This window comes from Lissotriton vulgaris, chromosome 2_1 (genome assembly GCF_964263255.1).
Source record: "Lissotriton vulgaris chromosome 2_1, aLisVul1.2, whole genome shotgun sequence".
Taxonomy (NCBI): domain Eukaryota; kingdom Metazoa; phylum Chordata; class Amphibia; order Caudata; family Salamandridae; genus Lissotriton; species Lissotriton vulgaris.
The window spans coordinates 1,057,847,648-1,057,868,046 of NC_141687.1; the positions used below are offsets into that span (position 1 = coordinate 1,057,847,648).

Sequence of the window (20,399 nt, forward strand, 5' to 3'; positions counted from 1 at the left end):
TTTTAACATTTGTATTATGTGATCTTAGTTTGATACAGGGCATTGACGTGTTTACTCTGTCCCCTTGCTTGCAGGATAAAACCTTTTTGGTGGAAATAAATACTAGTTTTGAAGACTTTGTCACAGTGATAAGTTCAACCAAGCGTGCTACCACACTAGATGCTGGCAACATCAAGCTTGCTTTCAACAGTGTAAGTAAAACATTTTTTTTAGAATTACTGCTAAATAGTTTCAGCATTAAAACATATATTGGCAAATAAGTGAAGGTTTGACTGTTCACAAGTATTACCTATGTCTATGCTATTTTTTGTAAGCCACTGTTTAAGGCTTTTGAACAAATATTTGCTTATTTAGAGTTTATTTTTTAGGACGGTTTGCTGCAACCTAGGTTTAGGAATTGAATGCAGACATAATAGAGGACAGGCAAGTGATGTTCAAATATTGTATTCCAAATTGAGCTTTTCAGACTTTGCACATATACGCACTCTTGCATGGTTTTTTCTACAAAATTTGATAAGCGCTCTCACTGGGAATTAAGTTTGTCATAATGTTTAATATGCTTTTGCATAGTCAGTCACATTAGGAAATCATGTAGTATCCAGTGATCAAGGTCCAAGTCTTTAACTCCAGAAAGAGGCTGCTGCCCCTAAAACTAACCCTCCGCCCCCTTTCTAAATCTCCTGTCTCATTCGATTGCTCTCAGATACTAATGTATTCTAATAAACAACAAGGTGTATGCAGTTTGACAAACATATACACTTTCTTTGGAGCTGATACAGCCCATCATTTCTGGGTAAAGCCATCACTTTTGTTTTATCCTAGACCAGGGAACCCACTAAATAAAAATCCTTATTAGGGTACTCCTTGTCGTATTTCAACTCGCTCACGCCAATCTACACTAGAGAGCCCACCCCCACACACACACACTAGCCTCACATTAGGGAAAATATCGGCAGCAAAGAGCCTCCGGTCATTGCAGTGCCGGCCCGATGAGGAGCAACGCCTGAAGATGAAGCTACGCCCATTGATGAAACATGACACCTCTCGGGGTGTGTTAGGGCTCTTTCTCCTGAGCATTCAGATGCCCTCATTTGAGTACTCAGACTTCCAGCACTGACCTGTCTGTGTTCTCATTCCAATTTTCTTTAGGAGCTACATACCTCTTAGTGACCATTTGGAGCATGAATGCTGGACCTTCATGCGGTCATTGTCCCTCTTGTGTGTATAATTAATATATTCTAGCCAATTCTACCAGAAGGAGGAAAATACTAAAGTACATTGCATAGAAGAGTCTCTTAATTCTCGTTCTTAACACTTGTCCTCTGTATGACACCATTCACTTTGGATATGGTCTTCAATCTACTAAGCACTTGTTCCATCATGTTCGCAAGGCACACCGTATGCATACTGAGAAGATGGTTGTATGTGTGAACAACGAATTCCCTAACCCCGCATGTCAAAACAATGCGGTCTTAATAACGACACATTCCTTTTCCACTCATGCCTTTACCACAAATTATCGTGGTAAAGGCATGAATAGTAAAGGGATATGCATAGCTAAGGTCGCCACCGCCCTAAGGTACAAACTCCCACCCTCTAACCGCCCTGAGGTGCAAATGCCACTACCCCCTCCCAACCCCCACTCTGTGTTCTCCCCCTGCCCGATGCCTAAAACACTGTCCCTTAACCCTGTCCCTTAATTTGACCTAGCCCAGACCCAAAAACTGCCCGCCCTCCCCAAGCCCTAAAAACGACCCATTCCCCTCCCCTTCCCCTGAGGCCTAATACCCTAACCCAGAAGTAAAAAACGTACATCAACACTCCCCTGCACTGAAAATCACTCCGACCCCCCCTCCCCCCCCCCTCAGCCCTGAAAACTACTACCAAATGGCCCTCCCAGTCTTGAAAACAACCTCCAACCCCCCAGCCCTGAAGACTATCCCCGACCACACCCCCAGCCCAGAAAACTGCCCCAACACCTCCAGCCCAGAAAACTACCCCAACCCACCCCAAGCCCACAAAACAACCCTGACTCACCCCAGCCCAAAAGCAACCCCGACCCAGCCCACAAGCAACCCCAACCCAACCCCCAGCCCACAAAGGAACCCGACCTACCCTCCAGCCCACAAAGCAACCCCGACCCAGCCCACAAAACAACCCCGACCCACCCCCAGCCCACAAAACTACCCCCAACCCCCTGCCCCACTTAACTCACTGCAGAACCCTTCCTGCTTCCGTCCAATGCAGCCCGCAGCTAGACCACATATTGCCTTTTCACGCACATGCGTGATTAAGGCATAGGCGTGGTTAAACTTGCAGAGTTGGAACAATAGTGGTTTATACCACAGTGTTCAGACTGTTTCCCTGAGAAGAGGTATGCACTGCTGTTATGGTTATTTTTCAGATGAGAGAAAGGAGGACTGTTAGGCTGCTTTCCCTTCAAGAGTTACAGGTAAAATGACATGTGTCCCTAAGTTATGTCATCAGCCTCCAGTTTTGAGGGGCAATGGCAATTCTCTGTTCTAGATGGGGATATACTCTGTGTGCACCTCTGGGTAGCAAAACTTTGCACTCTACTGGGGATTGTTGTCCCAGATGTGGAGCAGTATGTGAGCTGATAGTTAAGTCAAGTCAAGATTTGATAGCGCACTACTCACCCGGAGGGTCTCAAGGCGCTTGGGGTGGGGGGGGGGGGGTTGTTACTTATCAAATAGCCAAGTTTTTAGTTGTTTTCTGAAGGAGAGGTGGTTCTGTGTAAGGCGGAGGTGGGTGGGGGAGAGAGTTCCAGGTTTTGGCCGCCAGGTTGGAGAAAGATCTTCCTCCCATCGTGGTTTTACGGATACGTGGAATCGCGGCGAGGGCTTGATTGGACGATCGTAGTTGGCGGGTGGGGGTGTAAAAGGTCAGGCGCGTGTTGAGGTATTTGGGTCCTAGGTCGTAGAGGGCTTTGTGTGCGTGGGTGAGAAGACGGAACGTTATTCTCTTGTTGACGGGGAGCCAATGAAGGTCTCAGGTGACCGGAAATGTGGTCGTGGCGGGGTATGTCAGGATGAGTCTGGCGGAGGCGTTCTGAATGCGTTGGAGTTTTTTCTGTAATTTGGCTGTGGTTCCAGCGTAGAGGGTGTTTCCGTAGTCCAGTCGGCTTGTGACAAGTGCTTGAGTGACCGTCTTTCTTGTTTTGGTGGGGATCCATCCGATCTTTTTGAGCATGCGTAGGATGTTAAAGCATGATGATGAGATGGCGTTGACTTGTCTAGTCATCGAGAGGGAGGAGTCTAGAATGAATCCCAGGTTGCGAGCATGGTCCGTTGGTTTGGGCGCGCTGCCTAGGGCTGGTGGCCACCATGAGTCGTCCCAAGCGGAGGGTGATGATCCTAGGATGAGGACTTCCGTCTTGTCTGAATTTAGTTTTAAGCAGCTGTTCTTCATCCATTCGGCTACGTCTTTAATCCCTTCGTGTAGGTTGGTTTTGGCGGTGTTTGGGTCTTTGGTGAGGGAGAGGATCAGCTGTATGTCGTCAGCGTAGGAGATGATTTTGAGGTTGTGTTGGCGTGCTATGGATGCAAGGGGGCTCATGTAGACGTTGAAGAGAGTGGGGCTGAGCGAGGAGCCTTGGGAAACGCCGCAGATTACTTTGGTGGCCTCTGATCTGAAAGGGGGGAGGCGGACTCTCTGGGTTCTTCCGGCGAGGAACGATATGATCCAATCCAATGCTTTTCCTTGTATTCCGATGTTGAGGCGTTGTACAAGGGTGCTATGACAGACCGTGTCAAACGCTGCGGAGAGGTCCAGGAGAATGAGGGCAGCTGTTTCCCCGTTGTCGAGTAGTGATCGGATGTCGTCTGTGGCTGCGATGAGGGCGGTCTCGGTGCTGTGTTTGGCTCGGAAACCGGACTGTGAGGGGTCGAGGGAGCCGTTAGACTCTAGGAAGGCGGCGAGCTGATTGTTGACGGCCTTCTCTATGACTTTGGCAGGGAAAGGGAGGAGCGAGATGGGGCGGTAGTTCTTAAGTTCAGTGGGGGCTGCTTTAGGTTTCTTCAGGATGACACTGAGCTTGGCATGTTTCCAGCTTTCCGGGAAGGTAGCGGTGTTGAGGGAGCAGTTGATGATATTCCGGAGGTGGGGTGCGATGATGGAGTCGGCCTTGTTGAAGATGTGGTGAGGGCATGGGTCGGTTGGTGATCCGGAGTGAATGGAGTTCATCAAGCGGATGGTGTCTTCGGTGCTGATCGGGTTCTAGGCGTCCAGGGTGGTGGTGGGGGGCTTCAGTTCAGTGGGAAGGGGGGTGGACTGGTCACCGAAGCTGTTATGTATGTCAGCGATTTTACTGTGGAAGAACGAGGCTAGAGAGTCGCAGAGGCCTTGAGAGGGAGTGATGTCGTTGGTGTCGGCCCTGGGATTGGTAAGCTCTTTGACGATGCTGAAGAGTTCCTTGCTGTTGTGGGCGTTGTTGTCGAGTCGCTCCTTGAATGCTGATTTCTTGGTGGATCTGATCAGCTGGTGGTGTTTGCGGGTGGCCTCCTTGAGGGCGGTCATGTTGTCTCTGGTTGGGTTTCTTCGCCAGGCTTTCTCGAGGGTGCGGCAGTTCTTTTTGGAGTTCTTGAGGTCGTCATTGAACCAAGAGGCTTTTTTGCTACCTGGCTTGCTGTGTTGCTTTTTCAGGGGAGCTAATTTGTCTGCGCAGTGGGTGATCCATTGTGCGAGATTGATGGCTGCTTGATTTGGGTCAGATGATTTGGCGAGAGGGTTTTGGTTTAGCGATGTGGTGAGCTGGTCGGTGGTAAGTTTGTTACAGTTTCTGCTGGGGATTTGTTGTGGGTGGTGGTGGGTCGTGGTCTTTCTGAAGTTGAAATGTACGCAGCTGTGGTCCGCCCAGTGGAGTCCTGTGGCGTGATTGAAGGAGACGTGCTTGCTGGAGGAGAAGATCGGGTCGAGCGTGTGTCCGGCATAGTGGGTGGGGGTATTCACCAGTTGTTTGAGTCCGAGATTGGAGAGGTTGTCCAGAAGGGTGATGTTATTGCTGTTGTTGTTCTTTTCCAGGTGGAAGTTGAGGTCCCCTAGGAGAATGTAGTCCTCGGAGGGGATGGCGTGTGGGCTGATGAAGTCAGTGATGTCTTTGCAGAATTGTGTGCGGGGTCCTGGTGGTCTGTAGATGAGGGTGCCTCTAAGTGTGGTTTTAAGGTCGGTGTGTATCTGGAAGTGGAGGTGTTCGGCGGCTGTGAGGGTGTCGTCGGAGCTGGTCGTGATGCGGATGGTTTTCTTGTGGACGATGGCGATGCCTCCTCCTGTCTGGTTGATGCGGTCCTTTCGAATGATCTTGTAACCGTCCGGGATGACTATGGCGATGTCGGGCGCTGATGAGGCGTTCATCCAAGTTTCTGTAAGAAAGGCTATGTCCGGCTTGGTGTTGTCTAGTAGGTTCCATAGTTCAATGGCGTGTCTGTGGATCGAACAGGTGTTGAGCAGGATGCACTTCAGGTGGTTGTTGTCGGAGCTCTGTTTAACGTTTGTGGATATAGTGTGTGTCTTGAAGCAGTCGAACTTGCAGGATTGGCAGGTGAAGGGTCCATGGGTGCGTCCTGGGGCGGCTTGGTGACAGTCTGGGAGACGGCCGGTGTTGAGTGCAGAGAGGGTTGCGGCGTCGTACGTTAGGCGGGTGGAGTGGATAGGAAGCAGGCCAGAACGTTGAGCAGTGATAGATTGGGCAGAGGCCTTTCCTTGCATTGCTATGGCAGTCCATGGTTACTGGGACAGTGTCATACACTTTTTCATTTACCTCAGCTGTCCCTGGCCACAATACTGAAACATTCCGTTGGATATCTAAGTTACTTTTTTGAGTCACTTGACTCAAGTGAAGCAAGGATAGTCAGTCAGCTTACTCCTTGAGGGTGGTTAGAAATTCTGATTTGGTACGATGTTCAAAATACTAACATAGTAAATAGGATCACTCACATTATCAAGACACTGCTTTACTTTAGAAACAAAATACTTTTTAAAGAAATAAGTAAAGCAGACTAAAGCAATAAAGAAAAATAAGGAAATCAAAGGTAGCTAGCACCTTCTGTGGGCAAGATACAACCACAAATGTTATAAGCCCTTTTGTGCTAGATCTCTGATAGCACTTTCCCTCTACCTTCCTAAGAGACTTGTGTAGGAAAGTGCCCCTTTTTGACATGGTCACCCCCACTTCTTGCCTGGTAACTGATGCAACTTTGACAGAAGTGTTCTGAGTTCCTGGAATCTAGGTCCCTAGTGTCAGATCGCTTCCCTAAAACTGTGCAATTGTCCCCTCAATTGGCAATACCTTTAGCACCCCCTAGTAAATGGTACCACTGGTACCTAGGGCATGGGTACTACAGAGGGTCTCTAAGAGCTGCAGCGTGTATTTATTTATAAAGGTTTTGTGCCACTGTAGGAAGCTGGCTCTTTATGTGATATACCAATAATGTGTTATCGTGTAAGGAGTCCAGAGATTCCCTCAGAAGTGTACAGGGCTAAATGTAAACCCAAGGTTCTCTGTTTTTGGTTGAGCTACCTTAGGCCTAACACAGAAGAGTGTAAGAGATTTGTAATACACACAGTGACTAATAAATAACACATGACTCAAAAAGGAGATCCACACCCTTTTTCATAAAAATAAGCTTCTTTCAAGATGTATCCTAAGACCAAGATGTACGATAAAAGGTAAGTAGGTTTTAGTTTTTCAATAAAAATACTTTTCACTTTAAAAGTGGACACTGCAATTTTTCAGCTCAGCAATGTTAACCTATTGGCAAAAGACAATAATGCAGGTTTGAAGGCAAATACACGACTTATAAATCCAGTCTTTGGGGTTTCAGATTAACACCTGGCAAAGTTCAGATTAGTGCCAAGAGTTCACCACCAACGGCACATGGGCGGCCGGGTGAAGAGGTTAAAATTTGGGGTCGGGCACCCAATGTAAACCAATGCTGATTGGGAGTGATTGAAGTTGCGCTGCTCTTTGGTAAGTAAAGCGGTGTCAGAGGGGTCAATCTCTGGGAGTCAAGGTAAGCACAGGAGAGGGCCCCATGGCTGCACCAAACTTACACCCGCAGCAGCACAGGGGCGGCCGGGTGCTAAGTGCCAACACAGCATCAGGTGCCCAATGCAAATCCAGGGGGGACATTGGTTTTGAAATGGGAATGCAGGCGCAGACCAAGATGCTGAACGAATAAAACCCAGAGCTGCATAGGTAGGTTCTGATGCTACGATACAAAGGGACATTGTTGGTCAAGCTACCCAAGGCCCAGAGGCTTCAGGTGCAATGGTTTTCTTTGGTGTTTGGAACAGCCTACAGGGCTGGTCGCGCTCCGGGGGAGTCTTCGGATTGAGGCTGCAGGCGTCCAGGTAGAGTCCAGCAGGGGTCAGCCCATGGTGGACTCGGGCACAGAATCGCTGGGGAACCTTTGTTGTTCCGGTGGGCTACTCGGACACAGGTCGTGGGCTTCTTGTGTAGAGGGGAGTCCGAAGGCAGTTTCGCAGATCCTCAGGGCAGAGCTCTTTGGATTTAAAGTTGGTTTCTTCTTGGATAGGTCCGTTGTCCACTGGAGTTTCCTGATCTTTATAGAAGGCAGGCCGTCCTCTCAGGGTTTTGGAGGTCGTTTGGCTTGCAGGACAAGTTGACTTTTGTAGCAAGGAACAAAGACCGCATACAGGCCGGCAGGGATAGTGCCAAGTCCGCCCCTGGTCCTTTTTTCTTGCTTGTGTGGCTCATCTTCGTCTGAGCTTCAGAGGTCATCAGGAATCTGATTTCAGTGTCTGGGGGTGCCACCATAATACCAGATTTAGGGGTGTTACAGGAGAGTGACAGGTAGGGGCCATAGCGTTCATTTCCAGGGGTGTCTACACCTCTATTATGCCACCCTCCTGTGGGAGAGGGCATAGCCCTAGCCCTGATTGAATAAGTCCCACTATCTTCAAGATAGAGGGCCCTGAAAAATGTGCTTCACTTAGCCTCCAGCACCTGAGGGGTGCAGTCGGTGATGAGGGGTACACCTCCTCTTCTCAATTAATTTTCTGACCTGTTCTCCTGCCATACCTGGGGGTTTGAACCAAGGGATGCCATGTGCTGCTAGCAGCAGAGGCTGGGGTTGCATTACAAAGGCAGCAAGGCCTTTGAAGCTTCCCACAAGAGAGCACTGTGCTCCGCCTGGGGAAAGGTGTCACATCACTGACCAGGATGAGGTTTGTTTCTCGCCTCAGAGTGCAGAGACACTAGGCCCAGAGATCCAGAAACATGTCTGGTGGTGGTAGGCTGCTAAAAGCCAGTCAGAGACCACACCAGGGTTGGTAGGTTTTCATGGGGCACTTCTGAGTACATGATTAAATAAATCCAACACTGGCATCAGGGTGGGTTTATTAAGAGGAGTTGGTTGGTACCAAACACTCCTGGGTTTAGTGAAGCAATCATAGTGCTGGGGAACTTGAGTTGTCGAGATTCCAACTCATGTACTCGGACTTCACTGGCAATTACAATATTAACTGACTTAAAATATTGTTGGGGTGTAGCTGTTTGTGCAGATATGCGCACACCTGAGATATAGTGCATCCTGCCCCAGGGTTTGTAAGGCCTGCTAGAGGGTTGACTTACCTATTCCTTAGGCAGTGCTGCGTTGACATGGCACGCAGTGTGCCATATCAACTTTGTCGTTTTCTACAACAAGGCACACAGGATGCATAGGCAGTTAGCATGGCCTTGGTGTGCAGTTCGTGGGGGACCCTCTTCAGTCCTCATGCCCTAGCTACCAGAGGTAGCATTTACTAAGGACTTTACAGGGGGGATCTGAAGCTGTGCCAATTGTGGTATAGTTTTATCGAAGGAGCTCTTGCACAGGGGGCCTGATTGGCAGGGACTCTGTCTACTTTAAGTCGAAACCACATCATGTTTGTGTCAAAAAGTGTGGGGGGTGGGCTAACAATGTCAAAAGAGGCTCTTTCTCACAGGTACACTATATAAAGAGCCAGCTTCCAATCAGTGACACCTTCCAGTCTGCAGTGGCAGACTCGTAGACATGTTTAACTTTGTGCTGCTCAGGGTGGCGCTACAAGTGCTGCAGTCCCTGCGGGACACTGATACACAGACCCTGGGTACATTTGGTACCATATACTGGGGACCGGCAATTAAGTTAGGTTATGCCAAATGGGTTCATGCCAATTACCCATGCACCATTTTAAGAGTCAGAGCACATGCACTGAGTCCTGTTTAGCAGGGCTCAGAGCATTTCAGAGCCATTATACCAGGACCCCGTAGTCCAAATGAGGGCAAAAGTCGAGGTATACCAGCAAAAAGCCAGTTTCCTTGCAGTTGGTAAATGTATTACACAGTGAAGTTGCACAACCACACCTTACAATACACATTTCCTCACAGCAAGTGAAACACAAACGGAGGAAAGCAACAAATTGGAGGAAAGCAACTGAGATTGACACAAAGGCCAGTCAGTTTTGAGCATGGGTTGGCTCTCAGGGGTATCGTACATATTGCTGTCTCAAGACAGACAGCTGGAGTGGTCTCTAGCGAAATTCTTAAAAACAGTGAAACTGTGCCTGCTATTGTCTGCTACACAGACTAAAACTCACGACTGCCATGAAAACTGTAACGTTCGAGGCATGTGGGCTGCTGAATTCATATCTGTGCATACATCACCGCCTAGTGTTGGGTCCGTATGATTGCACATTGTTGTCCTGGAAGAGTCTTCTAAGTATCACGAGATAGGTGGCTCCTCCCCTGGACTATAGTGCGCATGGGCATCCTCTCCATCCCCAGATTGTTTTTTTCCGCCATTGGGTTCGGATGTATATTTACTAACTCGAGTTCGGAATCGATAGAAAACTTTCTTTTTGGCCAAAAGGCCTATAGGTATCGTTGGTATTGTCTTTGCGATCGGTGCAGAGTACTCGTTCCCGCTCAATTCTCGAGCCGGGCGTCAGGGAATACCCGCGTGGCTATTCAGCTCCAAAGGCCCGGTCGACACCAGAGGCCTTATCGACGATCGAAATGGAATGGAGCCCATTCAAGAGGTGTCCCGTTTGCAACTCCAAGTATCCTCACATCGACGTCCACCCGGTGTGCAACAAGTACCTGTCTCCGGATCACGATGAAGCCAGTTGTATGGCTTGTTCTCGGTTCCGTTCAAAGAAAACTCTTCGCCTTCGACGCGCGGCGCTGAAGGAAGCCCAGCAGACTGCGCCTGACCCGGTGAACATCTTCGAAGACGATGAAGGGGTTGAGCAGGACGTTCAAGAGATCCAGTCGGATCCTGCGTCGGAGGTTGACTCCACTTATGACGCAGAAGATGAAGAGATGGTCGAACATGACGAAGTCGTCGACGAGGTAGGAGACGACGATGAGGCCTTTGGGGCTGTGGAAGATAGCTCGAGCGAGGAGCTAGGCCCGCCCGCTGGTTTGGGGGCCGACACTGAAACACTCGATAAGGCTCCGGTCGAGGGATCGCCACAAGGCCTTACCCAAGATCAAACAAGTGGTTCTACAGCCTCGCTTCAAGGCCCGGCTACCTACATTTCTAAAGAGCCATCGGTCGATCGATCGAAATCGAAACCAACAACATCGGTGACCACAAAACCGAAAGCACCGGAAACCAAATCGAAAGTGCAAGTAACTTTGATCGGATCGAAGGCTTCTGGGCCGTCGGCTTCGACGCAACAAAAGAGTGCTATCGACCCGGAGAGGTCGCTAAAGAATGTCGAGCCGAAATCCGGGGCACCGAAGAAAAAGGTCATGGACGTCGACCCAAAGAAGTCAGCGCCGAAGACCGTTGACACTAATAAAGGACTCAAAGCGCAGGACGCTACCGATCCTAAGCGTCGACTCGACAAAGCGAAAGTCGCCAAGGACATTGAGCACAAAACACACCGTGGCTCTAAAGATCCCGTCGAGTCAACACAACCATCCACCTCTTTCTCAAAGCAAGTGTCTGACTCCCTGCAGCGCATAAAGGAAAAGGCTATAGCTGTCGGACCAAAGACCGCTCCGCCCCCAAAAACAGTCAGCAAGACTCCAAAGGCGTCGGCACCGATAAAGTTTATACTGCCGCCACCGGTAACGCCTAAGGCGTTCGCCCCACTCACGGGCGTCGACCTGGCCAAGAAGCTGTCCATATGGAAAAAGCCAACAACTGCTGAAGAGGCCACAAAGCATCAACAGCCTCTCCAGGAAGACCAACCAAGGCAATTCATTGACGCCGAAACTGGTAGACTTTCCATTCACAAGCGAAAGATCGTCCCAGAACAGCCTATGGAGTAGTATAAGATTCCATTAAAGAAAAAAAGATTCAGCAACGTCACCTCTTCTGTCTGAACCTCTGCAACCATATGGACGAGAGCCTGGTTTTTTTTCACCCACACATTCAGATGCGGATGTAGAAGATGCTTACAATGAGGAATATAATTATCCTATCGACACTGATCCAGAGGACCACACTGAACCCTGGAAAGACACAGTTGACCCAGGAGAGCCACTAACTGCCCCTGACAGCAATGTCTATGCTGTTAAGACATCCCCAACAGAAGACACGGCTGCGTTCAACGCACCTATTGAGAGGGCAGCAAAAAATCACGATGTCCAACTCCATACTGACCCTATTGAGAAGGATTTTTTATTTGACACCTTCTCAACCTCTGAGAGAACTGTCAAAATTCTACCCATGCTAAAAAGTGTCCTGAAACACGCTGGAGACATCTTTAAGGAGACCACAAGGGCCATAGTGGTAAACCCCAGGATTGAAAAGAAATACAAGCCAGCACCTGGGGACCCTACGTATATCAGGGGACAGTTGCCATTGGACTCGCTAGTTGTTTCCAATGCTCGTAAGAGAGCAAACTCGCGAACCACAGGTGATGCTCCTCCCCCTGACAAGGAGTCCAAAGTGCTAGAAGCCTCAGGGAAAAGGGTGGCGGCTCAAGCGGCCAATGTTCGGCGAATCTCCAACACACAGGCACTCTTAGCCAGATACGACGGGGCTCATTATGATACACTTGAAACCCTGTTACAACACTTACCTGATAAGTACAAAGAGGCAGCAGAAATGCTAATTCAGGAAGGAAAACTTATTTCCAATGCGTCTATTGAATGTGCCCTAGACGTAGCAGACACTGCGGCCAGGGCAATTAATACAAGCGTTATGTTACGTAGACACATCTGGCTGAGAATCTCCGGCTTCAAGCCTGAAATACAAACCACCATACTCAATCAACTAGTTAACCCTGATCACTTATTTGGCCCAGAAGTGGACACCACCTTGGAAAAAATTAAAAAGGACACAGACTGCAAAGTCTATGGGAGCTCTTCAGTCCCAGCAGTTCAGGGGTGGTTCTTTTCGTCGCTCCAACAATAGAGGAGCTTCCAGAGGCCAGGTGTCCCAGCAGGCACAGTATAGTAAGGGAGGCACGCAGACCACCTACAACAAGACCAATCGGCGTGGCTACCGTGGAAACAGCACCAAGGGCAGAGGTCGTGGAAACGACAACTCCCGATCCTCCGCCACCAACAATCAGTGACGTCTTGTCACTGCCCCCGACCATACAACACCGGTCGGGGGGAGACTACAACAGTTCCTGCCAGTCTGGAAATCCATCACTACAGACAGGTGGGTGAGACAGCTTATCCAGCACGGTTATTGTCTGGAGTTAACATCCACTACACCCAACATACCCTCAAGACACCGTCCTATGTCCGCAGAGCACATACAATTATTACAGCAGGAGGTAGTCAGCATGCTGCAAAAAGGAGCCATAGAGCTCGTGCCGGTGGAACAAAAAAGTACAGGGGTGTACTCGCTGTACTTCTTGATCCAAAAAAGGACGGGTCCCTCAGACCCATACTGGACCTCAGGCCCCTAAACGAGTACATCCTGTCAGAACACTTTCATATGCTCACATTACAGCAGGTTCTACCGTTGCTCAGTCAGGGAGATTTCCTCGCAACACTAGATCTAAAGGATGCATATTTCCATATACCAGTACACCCGTCACACAGAAAATATCTCGAATTTACCATTCAGGATCAACATTATCAGTTCAGAGTTCTCCCCTTCGGAGTAACAGCACCCAGGGTGTTTTCCAAGTGCCTAGCGACAGTGGCTGCACACCTACGGAGACCAAGTATTCACGTCTACCCTTATCTGGACGATTGGCTTGTCCAAGCAAAGTCGGCCCAGCAATGTGCCACCCACATGTCCCACACCATTCACCTACTTCACAGCCTGGGATTTTCACTGAATTATCCAAAGTCCCACCTTCAGCCCGCCCACGTACGGCAGTACTTGGGCGCAACAATAGACACTCTGGCAGCCAAAGCACAGCCAAATTCAGTGAGGATCAACAACATTCAATTGCTGATACAGAAATTCAGACCACAACACTCGCTTCCAGCACGAGTGTTCATGCAGTTGATAGGCATGATGGCCTCCTGCATCTTCATAGTCCCGCACGCGAGACTACACATGCGTCCGCTTCAGGAGTGCTTAGCACGTCAGTGGAATCAGGCTCAAGGACAATTACAAGACCTAGTGTTGGTGACCGGTCGCGCATACAACTCTCTGCATTGGTGGAATCCACAAAACCTTTGCAGGGGGCGACCGTTCCAAGAGCCTGTACCACAAATAATACTGACAACAGACGCATCTCTCCAGGGATGGGGAGCTCATGGGGAAACATCACTTACAACGCAACTGTTGCAACATAGTGCCTTTACAACGCGGGCATTACAACGCAAACCATTACAACGCATTGCGCTGGGGGGCGCTCTAGGATAGGGAATAGGTTTAATTTACTGTCCAACACCTTCCCTACTATCCACGGGGACTGGAGTTGGAATAGTAAATTAAACTATTCACTACCAACGCCCCAAAGCACTATGCGTTGTAATGGTATGCGTTGTAAAAACCGCTTTGTAAAAGCATGCGATGTAAAAGCATGCGTTGTAATGTCGTACATCCGAGCTCATGTGCTCCACTACGCAGTGCAGGGACTATGGACAATGCAGCATAAGAGGATGCACATCAACCTTCTGGAACTGATGGCAATCTTCATGGCGATGAAAGCATTCACGGTACATTTGTGCAACAATGTGGTGTTGATCCGGACGGACAACATGACTGCCATGTACTACATACAAAAGCAGGGAGGTACACACTCTCCACAGTTCTCATCTGGCTCAGAGCATGTGGAAGTGGGCCATTCAGAGAAACATCTTCCTCATGGCAGAACACCTCCCAGGCAAGGACAATCAGATGGCGGACCTGCTCAGCAGGCACAGCCACCAGATACACGAGTGGGAGATACATCCATCAGTACTCCAACCGTACTTCCAGCAGTGGGATCATCCAGAGATAGACCTATTCGCCACAAGGGAGAACGCAAAATGCCAAAGCTTCGCCGCAAGGTTCCCACAGTCGCAGGGAAATGCGATATGGATGAACTGGTCAGGCAAATTTGCGTACGCTTTTCCACCAGTACCGCTGATGCTGCTAGTGGCACGCAAACTAAGGCAACACTCGATGACTCTCATCCTGGTTGCTCCAACGTGGGCATGCCAACCATGGTACACCACGTTTCTAGAACTCTCCGTGGTACCGCATCAAAGACTGCATGGCAACATTCAGCATCCAGATCCGCAACAGCTCAACCTGGCGATCTGGCTCCTGAGGTCTTAGGAGGCCTGCTACTAGAGCATGCTAAGCGGCCAAATGGAAGCGTTTCGTCATTTATTGTACCAATAATGACATTAATCCGCTAGATGCATCTACTCAAAACATCATCTGTTATCTATTACATCTATACAAATGCAATCTGGCCTACGCTTCCATACGTATACATTTGTCCGCAATAGCGGCTTATCTCCAAAACAGACTGCATTCTCACTTTTCAAAGTACCTGCCATCAAAGCTTTTCTAGAAGGACTCAAACGAGTTATTCCTCCCAGACACCTACCAGCGCCTGTATGGAACCCAAATGTGGTCCTTACCAGACTGATGGGTCCACCTTTTGAGCCTCTCCACTCATGCGAGATACAATTCTTAACGTGGAAAGTGGCTTTTCTAATAGCAATTACATCGCTACGAAGAGTTAGTGAGCTTCAAGCACTAACTATCCAAGAGCCATTCATACAGATTCACTCCAACAGGGTGGTACTGCGCACTAACATTAAGTTTCTGCCTAAGGTGATTTCACAGTTCCATATAAATCAAACTATAGAACTGCCAGTGTTCTTCCAGAATCCAGATTCAGTGGCAGAAAGAATGCTCCACACACTAGATGTCAAAAGAGCTCTCATGTACTACATTGATAGGACAAAAGATTTTAGGAAGACAAAACAGCTGTTTGTTGCCTTCTCACCACAACACAAAGGCAACCCCATTTCAAAAGCGGGTATAGCCAGGTGGATCGTTAAGTGCATACAAATGTGTTATCAAAAAGCTAAGCGCACATTAACAATTCCCCCAAGAGCCCACTCAACACGAAAGTTAGGGGCATCCATGGCTTTCCTGGGTAACATTCCTTTAGAGGAAATCTGTAGAGCAGCCACATGGTCTACCTTACACACATTTACTAAACACTACTGGGTAGATGTGCACTCCAAACAGCAGGCAGCTGTAGGACAGGCTGTTCTAAAAACACTTTTTCAGACTGCTGCAGCTGGCACAGGCAGCCGCCGCTAATGGAGGGACTGCTATGTATTCTATGCACAGATATGAATTCAGCAGCCCACATGCCTCGAACCGTATATGCTACTTACCAGTATGCATCTGTTCTTGGCATGTAGGGCTGCTGACATTCATATCGCCCGCCCTCCTCCCCGGCGCCTGTAGCGGCTGCAGCACTCGGAATTACTCTTAGCATGGTCATCACTTACAATACTACACTCCATCTCTGCCACAATGGCTAAAAACAATCTGGGGATGGAGAGGATGCCCATGCGCACTGTAGTCCAGGGGAGAAGCCACCTATCTCGTGATACTTCGAAGACTCTTCCAGGACAATGTGCAATCATCCGGACCCAACACTAGGCGGCGCAATATGCACAGATATGAATGTAAGCAGCCCTACATGCCAAGAACAGATGCATACTGGTAAGTAGCATATTTGTCACTCGTATATTTGACTGCTCATAATTTCACATATCACAAGTAATATTGTTGCCTTCATTGGTGACCTTGCTTATTATTGAGATTGATGACAACGGTATGGAGACAGTTGAATTTATTTACTTTGATATTATTTAAGAATATTATTCCATCTATTTTATTGTTGTAAATATTGAGTTCAGAAACAGTCCATTTGATTGGGTTATGGCTTTCATGGTGGGGGTATGAGTTAGTTTATATAGTGGATTATAACTGGCAAATTTCAGGGGGTATTATGTAAAGGCTTCCATTACTATACCAAATGTACTAATTTCTTGCTTATAAGCATATTTTAGAAGTGTGAGTCAGATTTGTTTATTTTTCTGATTGGGACACCATCGGTTCAGCCACTCAAAACCGTGAAGACGTCTGGTGCAGGGGTGTCTTTAGGCATCGTTTTTCTTACCAGCTCCAGTCGCATGGATCCTCCAGAAAGGGACTGCAGGTGTCGATTGGAGATTCGAGGCAGACCAAAGATCACCAGATCTCGGGTTTGGATCGCCAGAGACTTCCTCGTGGTGTTGGGCCACTCAAACTCTGGGCGTGGGCGTCGAGTGCAGAGTGGTACAGACGCGGATTTCGCAAGAGTCCGTGGGTGAGCAAATCTGGTGCTCACAGGAGACAGTCTTGGTTTTGGAAGGCAGAGCGGGTCCTTCGGGTTCTTGAGGGCTGCTGGCTGCAGGACACACTGGGATTTTGCTGTAGCAGGTTTGAGGTGCGGACAGGCCAAGGGCTGTGGCCAAGTCAGTCGGTGTCCTCCTCCTCTTAGTAGTTCAGCATGGCTTCTTCGGTCCTTCTGGTTGGTTCTTGTCTGAAGAGGCAGGGTTCAGTGTTGCCCCTAAAAACTAGATTTTGCAGCGTGAATCTTTCTGTATTCGCTATGCTGTGCATTCCGCCATTTCGTGGTTGGGTCCGGAATTGTCGTATTTTTCTTTTTTTCATGGCCCAGCTGAGCATCGACCTACCACCATTTAGTGTCTGTTCGTGACGTTGACGCGCTTCCTGCGAAAGCTCCCACCTTTTGATCACCATCTTTAGTTTCTTTTTTCCACCGTTGGGTCTGGGTCGTCAGCGAAGGAGCTCCAGACTTTGGAGAGAAGAAGCACCTGAAAATCACCGAAAGATCACCAGAGAGTCTACAATTGGCTGCCGGACGGCAGGCCTACTAACCGGAACGACGAGGAAGGGGGAGAACAGCTGAAACTTCGAAGTTCCACAGAGGATGCGCACACAGGGGGCACCCATGGCGCTGTAATGGACAAGACTCTGCTCAAATTTTGTGAAAATTGCCATAATGAATTCGCGCAGAAGGACCAGCATCCAGTCTGCAACCTCTGCCTGCCGCTCGACCATCGAAGCGAGGACTGCAAGGCATGCTCTGCATTCACGCCGAAGACATTAAGGGTGAGAGAGAGGCAACGAAGAGCTAACTACACCATGCTGGGGTAAGGTGCACCTCCATCGCTCCGGGACTTGGGCCTCTCCAGTGGAGAAGAGGACAACATCGCCGAAGGCCCAGAAGACGTGACAGACTTAGAGTTCGAGAAGAAGACGAAGGAGGTAAGAGTCGTTGAACCCCGGGCCCTCGACAGACACTCGAAGGAGTGAGTCGAAATCCTCTCAAAAAGGAGCAGTGCCATCAAAGACCTCGACGCTAGCAACTGCCTCCAAAGAAAGCCAGCTCAGTGGATCCTTGGCTAAGGACTCCCAGTCAGCAAAAGGCCAAGACAAGGCAAGGTCGTCAAAGGCCGGTCTCGAAAAGGACCACTTGATGCCGAGAAAGGAAGGCCGTAGACCAAGTGCATCTTCGACCTCAAAGCGAAGGCACGAAGAGCTTGACGCCGAACAAGCATCCGAGATGGACAAGAAGAGGAAAAGGCTGGAAACCGAAATGGTGAGCATCCTTCAAAGAAAAGGGGACTTCAATGAAAAGATGAAACAGTACATATTTCCAAGACATGTATTACTAAGACGCTGAGGGCGAGGAAAAGGAACACACATACCAGGGCTCCACCCCATCGGAGGCACAAGACTTGCAGTGGCAAGATCTCTACGCCTATTCGCCGGAAGAGGGGATAGAGACATACCCTTCGAAGCCCTTGCCGCCAGACGATGTAGGGATCTATAATTCGGTCATAAAAAGGGTGGCAGACACCTATGGAATGCAGCTGGAGAAGGAGAAGCCTCAGTCTTGTTTCCTGCTGGAAAATGTATTGCCAACACAGTCAAGCAGTCCGTTTATACCCATTCTACCGAGTGTGCTAGACGAGGGTAAGGAGGCCATCAAGGAAACTGCAATCTGTAGATCAGTTACTCCAAGAGCTGAGAAGAAGTACAAACACTCCTCAAAGGACCCCATGTTCATTAAGGGATCAGTGCCACCAGATTGCATCATCGCTTCCAAAGCGAGGAAAAGGGCCAACATCCCCACAAATACAGGACCACCTCCTGACAAGGAGAACAAGAGGATAGACCTCACAGGGACAAAGGTGAAGAGGAGTGCAGCAATACAGTGCACGCCTACCAGCACTGGGAGGAGGTGAGAGAACTCAAATCTCTACCTGAGCTGTACCAGAAGAGAGCAAGCCACCAGGTAGAGGAAGGAAAAACCATGGCCAAAACGTGTTTAAAGTCGGCCCTGGATGCATCAGAGACTTCCAGCTGACTAATGTGATTGGAATGTATGGCTGAGAATTTGAGGCTTGAAGCCCGAAGTACAAATAACATCCTCAATACACCCTTTAATGGAGAACAAATCGTTGGTCCCACAGTGGACGAAAAACTCAACCAGCTCAAGAAAGAAAATGAGACCACAAGGTCCGTGGGAGCATTGCAGTTTAGAGGATTGAGAAGGGGAACTGATAAAAGCTCTTAAGCAGGTTAAGTTGGAAGAGCAGGTTTATTGATACAACCATCAACAGCAATCTCCAGCAACTGACTCTGTATTAGGAATATTAACATTCTAACAATGATGTAAGGAAAACAGTGTTCCATTAAAGGGATAGTAACCATAACACATCCCCTAACCAAAATGAAAAAGAAAAGAAAAGAATGTAAGGAAAAAACAGCATCAGAAGAAACTATGTAAAAATAAGTTAAAACGGAACATAATCCTTAAACTTCCTAGGAGCTTGTCTTGTCCTAGGAACAAGTCTTGAACTGCCAAGAACATTTTCTTGTCCAGGACCAGAAGAAGTGCAGGCATTGCTGGAATTATCAACAGGCCCAGAAGCACTATTGGAAAGATTTTCAAACTCGGTGAACTTTGCCAATCTAGACATGTTCCAAGTGCACCCATTGTCTAAAGTCACAACATTTTTCCTAATAGCAGTAATGATGAAAGGACCACTGAAATTGGAAGTACCCTTGTGTCCACATTTTGGCTTCTTCACAAGAACACTATCCCCAACATTCCATTTTCTAAACTTGACAGCCATCCTATCATCATAACGCTGTTTATACTTCCATTGATATTCAGCCAGCGCATCTCTCCTTCTCAACTCTTTTTCAACACTATCTGCACAAACCTTCTCCGGAAGCCAAGCTGGGTTGAGCTTGGAATTAGCCAATCTCCCCCTCAATGCTTCAAAAGGAGACTTTTGCATGATAGCATTGGGAACTGTGCGATGTGCCCACCAGGTCTCCCTCAACACACTACTGAAGGAAACCTTGGATTGCAAAGCCCTCTGCACACAACTCTTTACAGCCCTATTAATTCGCTCAGTAAGACCGTTCGCTTGAGGCGAATAAAGAGCTGTCTTCTGGTGAACAATCCCAAGATCTTTGAGAAAACGGTCCATCTCATTGGAGGTACATTGTACCCCATTGTCAGTAAGCACATACTTAGGCACCCCTTCTGACACAAATACATACTTAAGAAACTCAATAATGGCTCTAGAATTGACCATACCCATGCATTTAGAAATCACCCACTTTGAAGTGTAATCCACCAGCAATACCACAAACCTCATATGTGAAGGCATGAGCTCAAAAGGACCCGCTATGTCCAACCCCACCTTTGTCCAAACCGTAGCAGGGACTTCTACTGGAGAGAGAGGAGAATGACTAGTGGTGTGTGATTTGTCATTAGCAGCACATAAATGGCAATCCTTTACAACAACTTCCACCATCCGATCTATACTAGGCCACCAGTATCTCTCTCTGATGCGAGCTTTGGTGAGATTCCTCCCTAGATGCCCCTCATGAGCCAAATTGACAACTTTCTCACGCAAATCACTT

The 20,399-nt window shown here is 48.5% G+C and overlaps 1 protein-coding gene across 4 annotated transcripts in view; it reads left to right on the top strand.

The window, feature by feature from the left end:
* PRPF40A (pre-mRNA processing factor 40A) overlaps positions 1-20,399 on the top strand; it is a 963,502-nt gene that overhangs the window by 452,137 nt on the left and 490,966 nt on the right. For all 4 annotated transcript variants that reach the window (XM_086956681.1, XM_086956683.1, XM_086956684.1 and 1 more), the window contains exon 20: positions 75-191. In XM_086956681.1, coding sequence (XP_086812807.1) covers positions 75-191 — 117 coding nt within the window. The remainder of the gene's footprint in view (positions 1-74; positions 192-20,399) is intronic.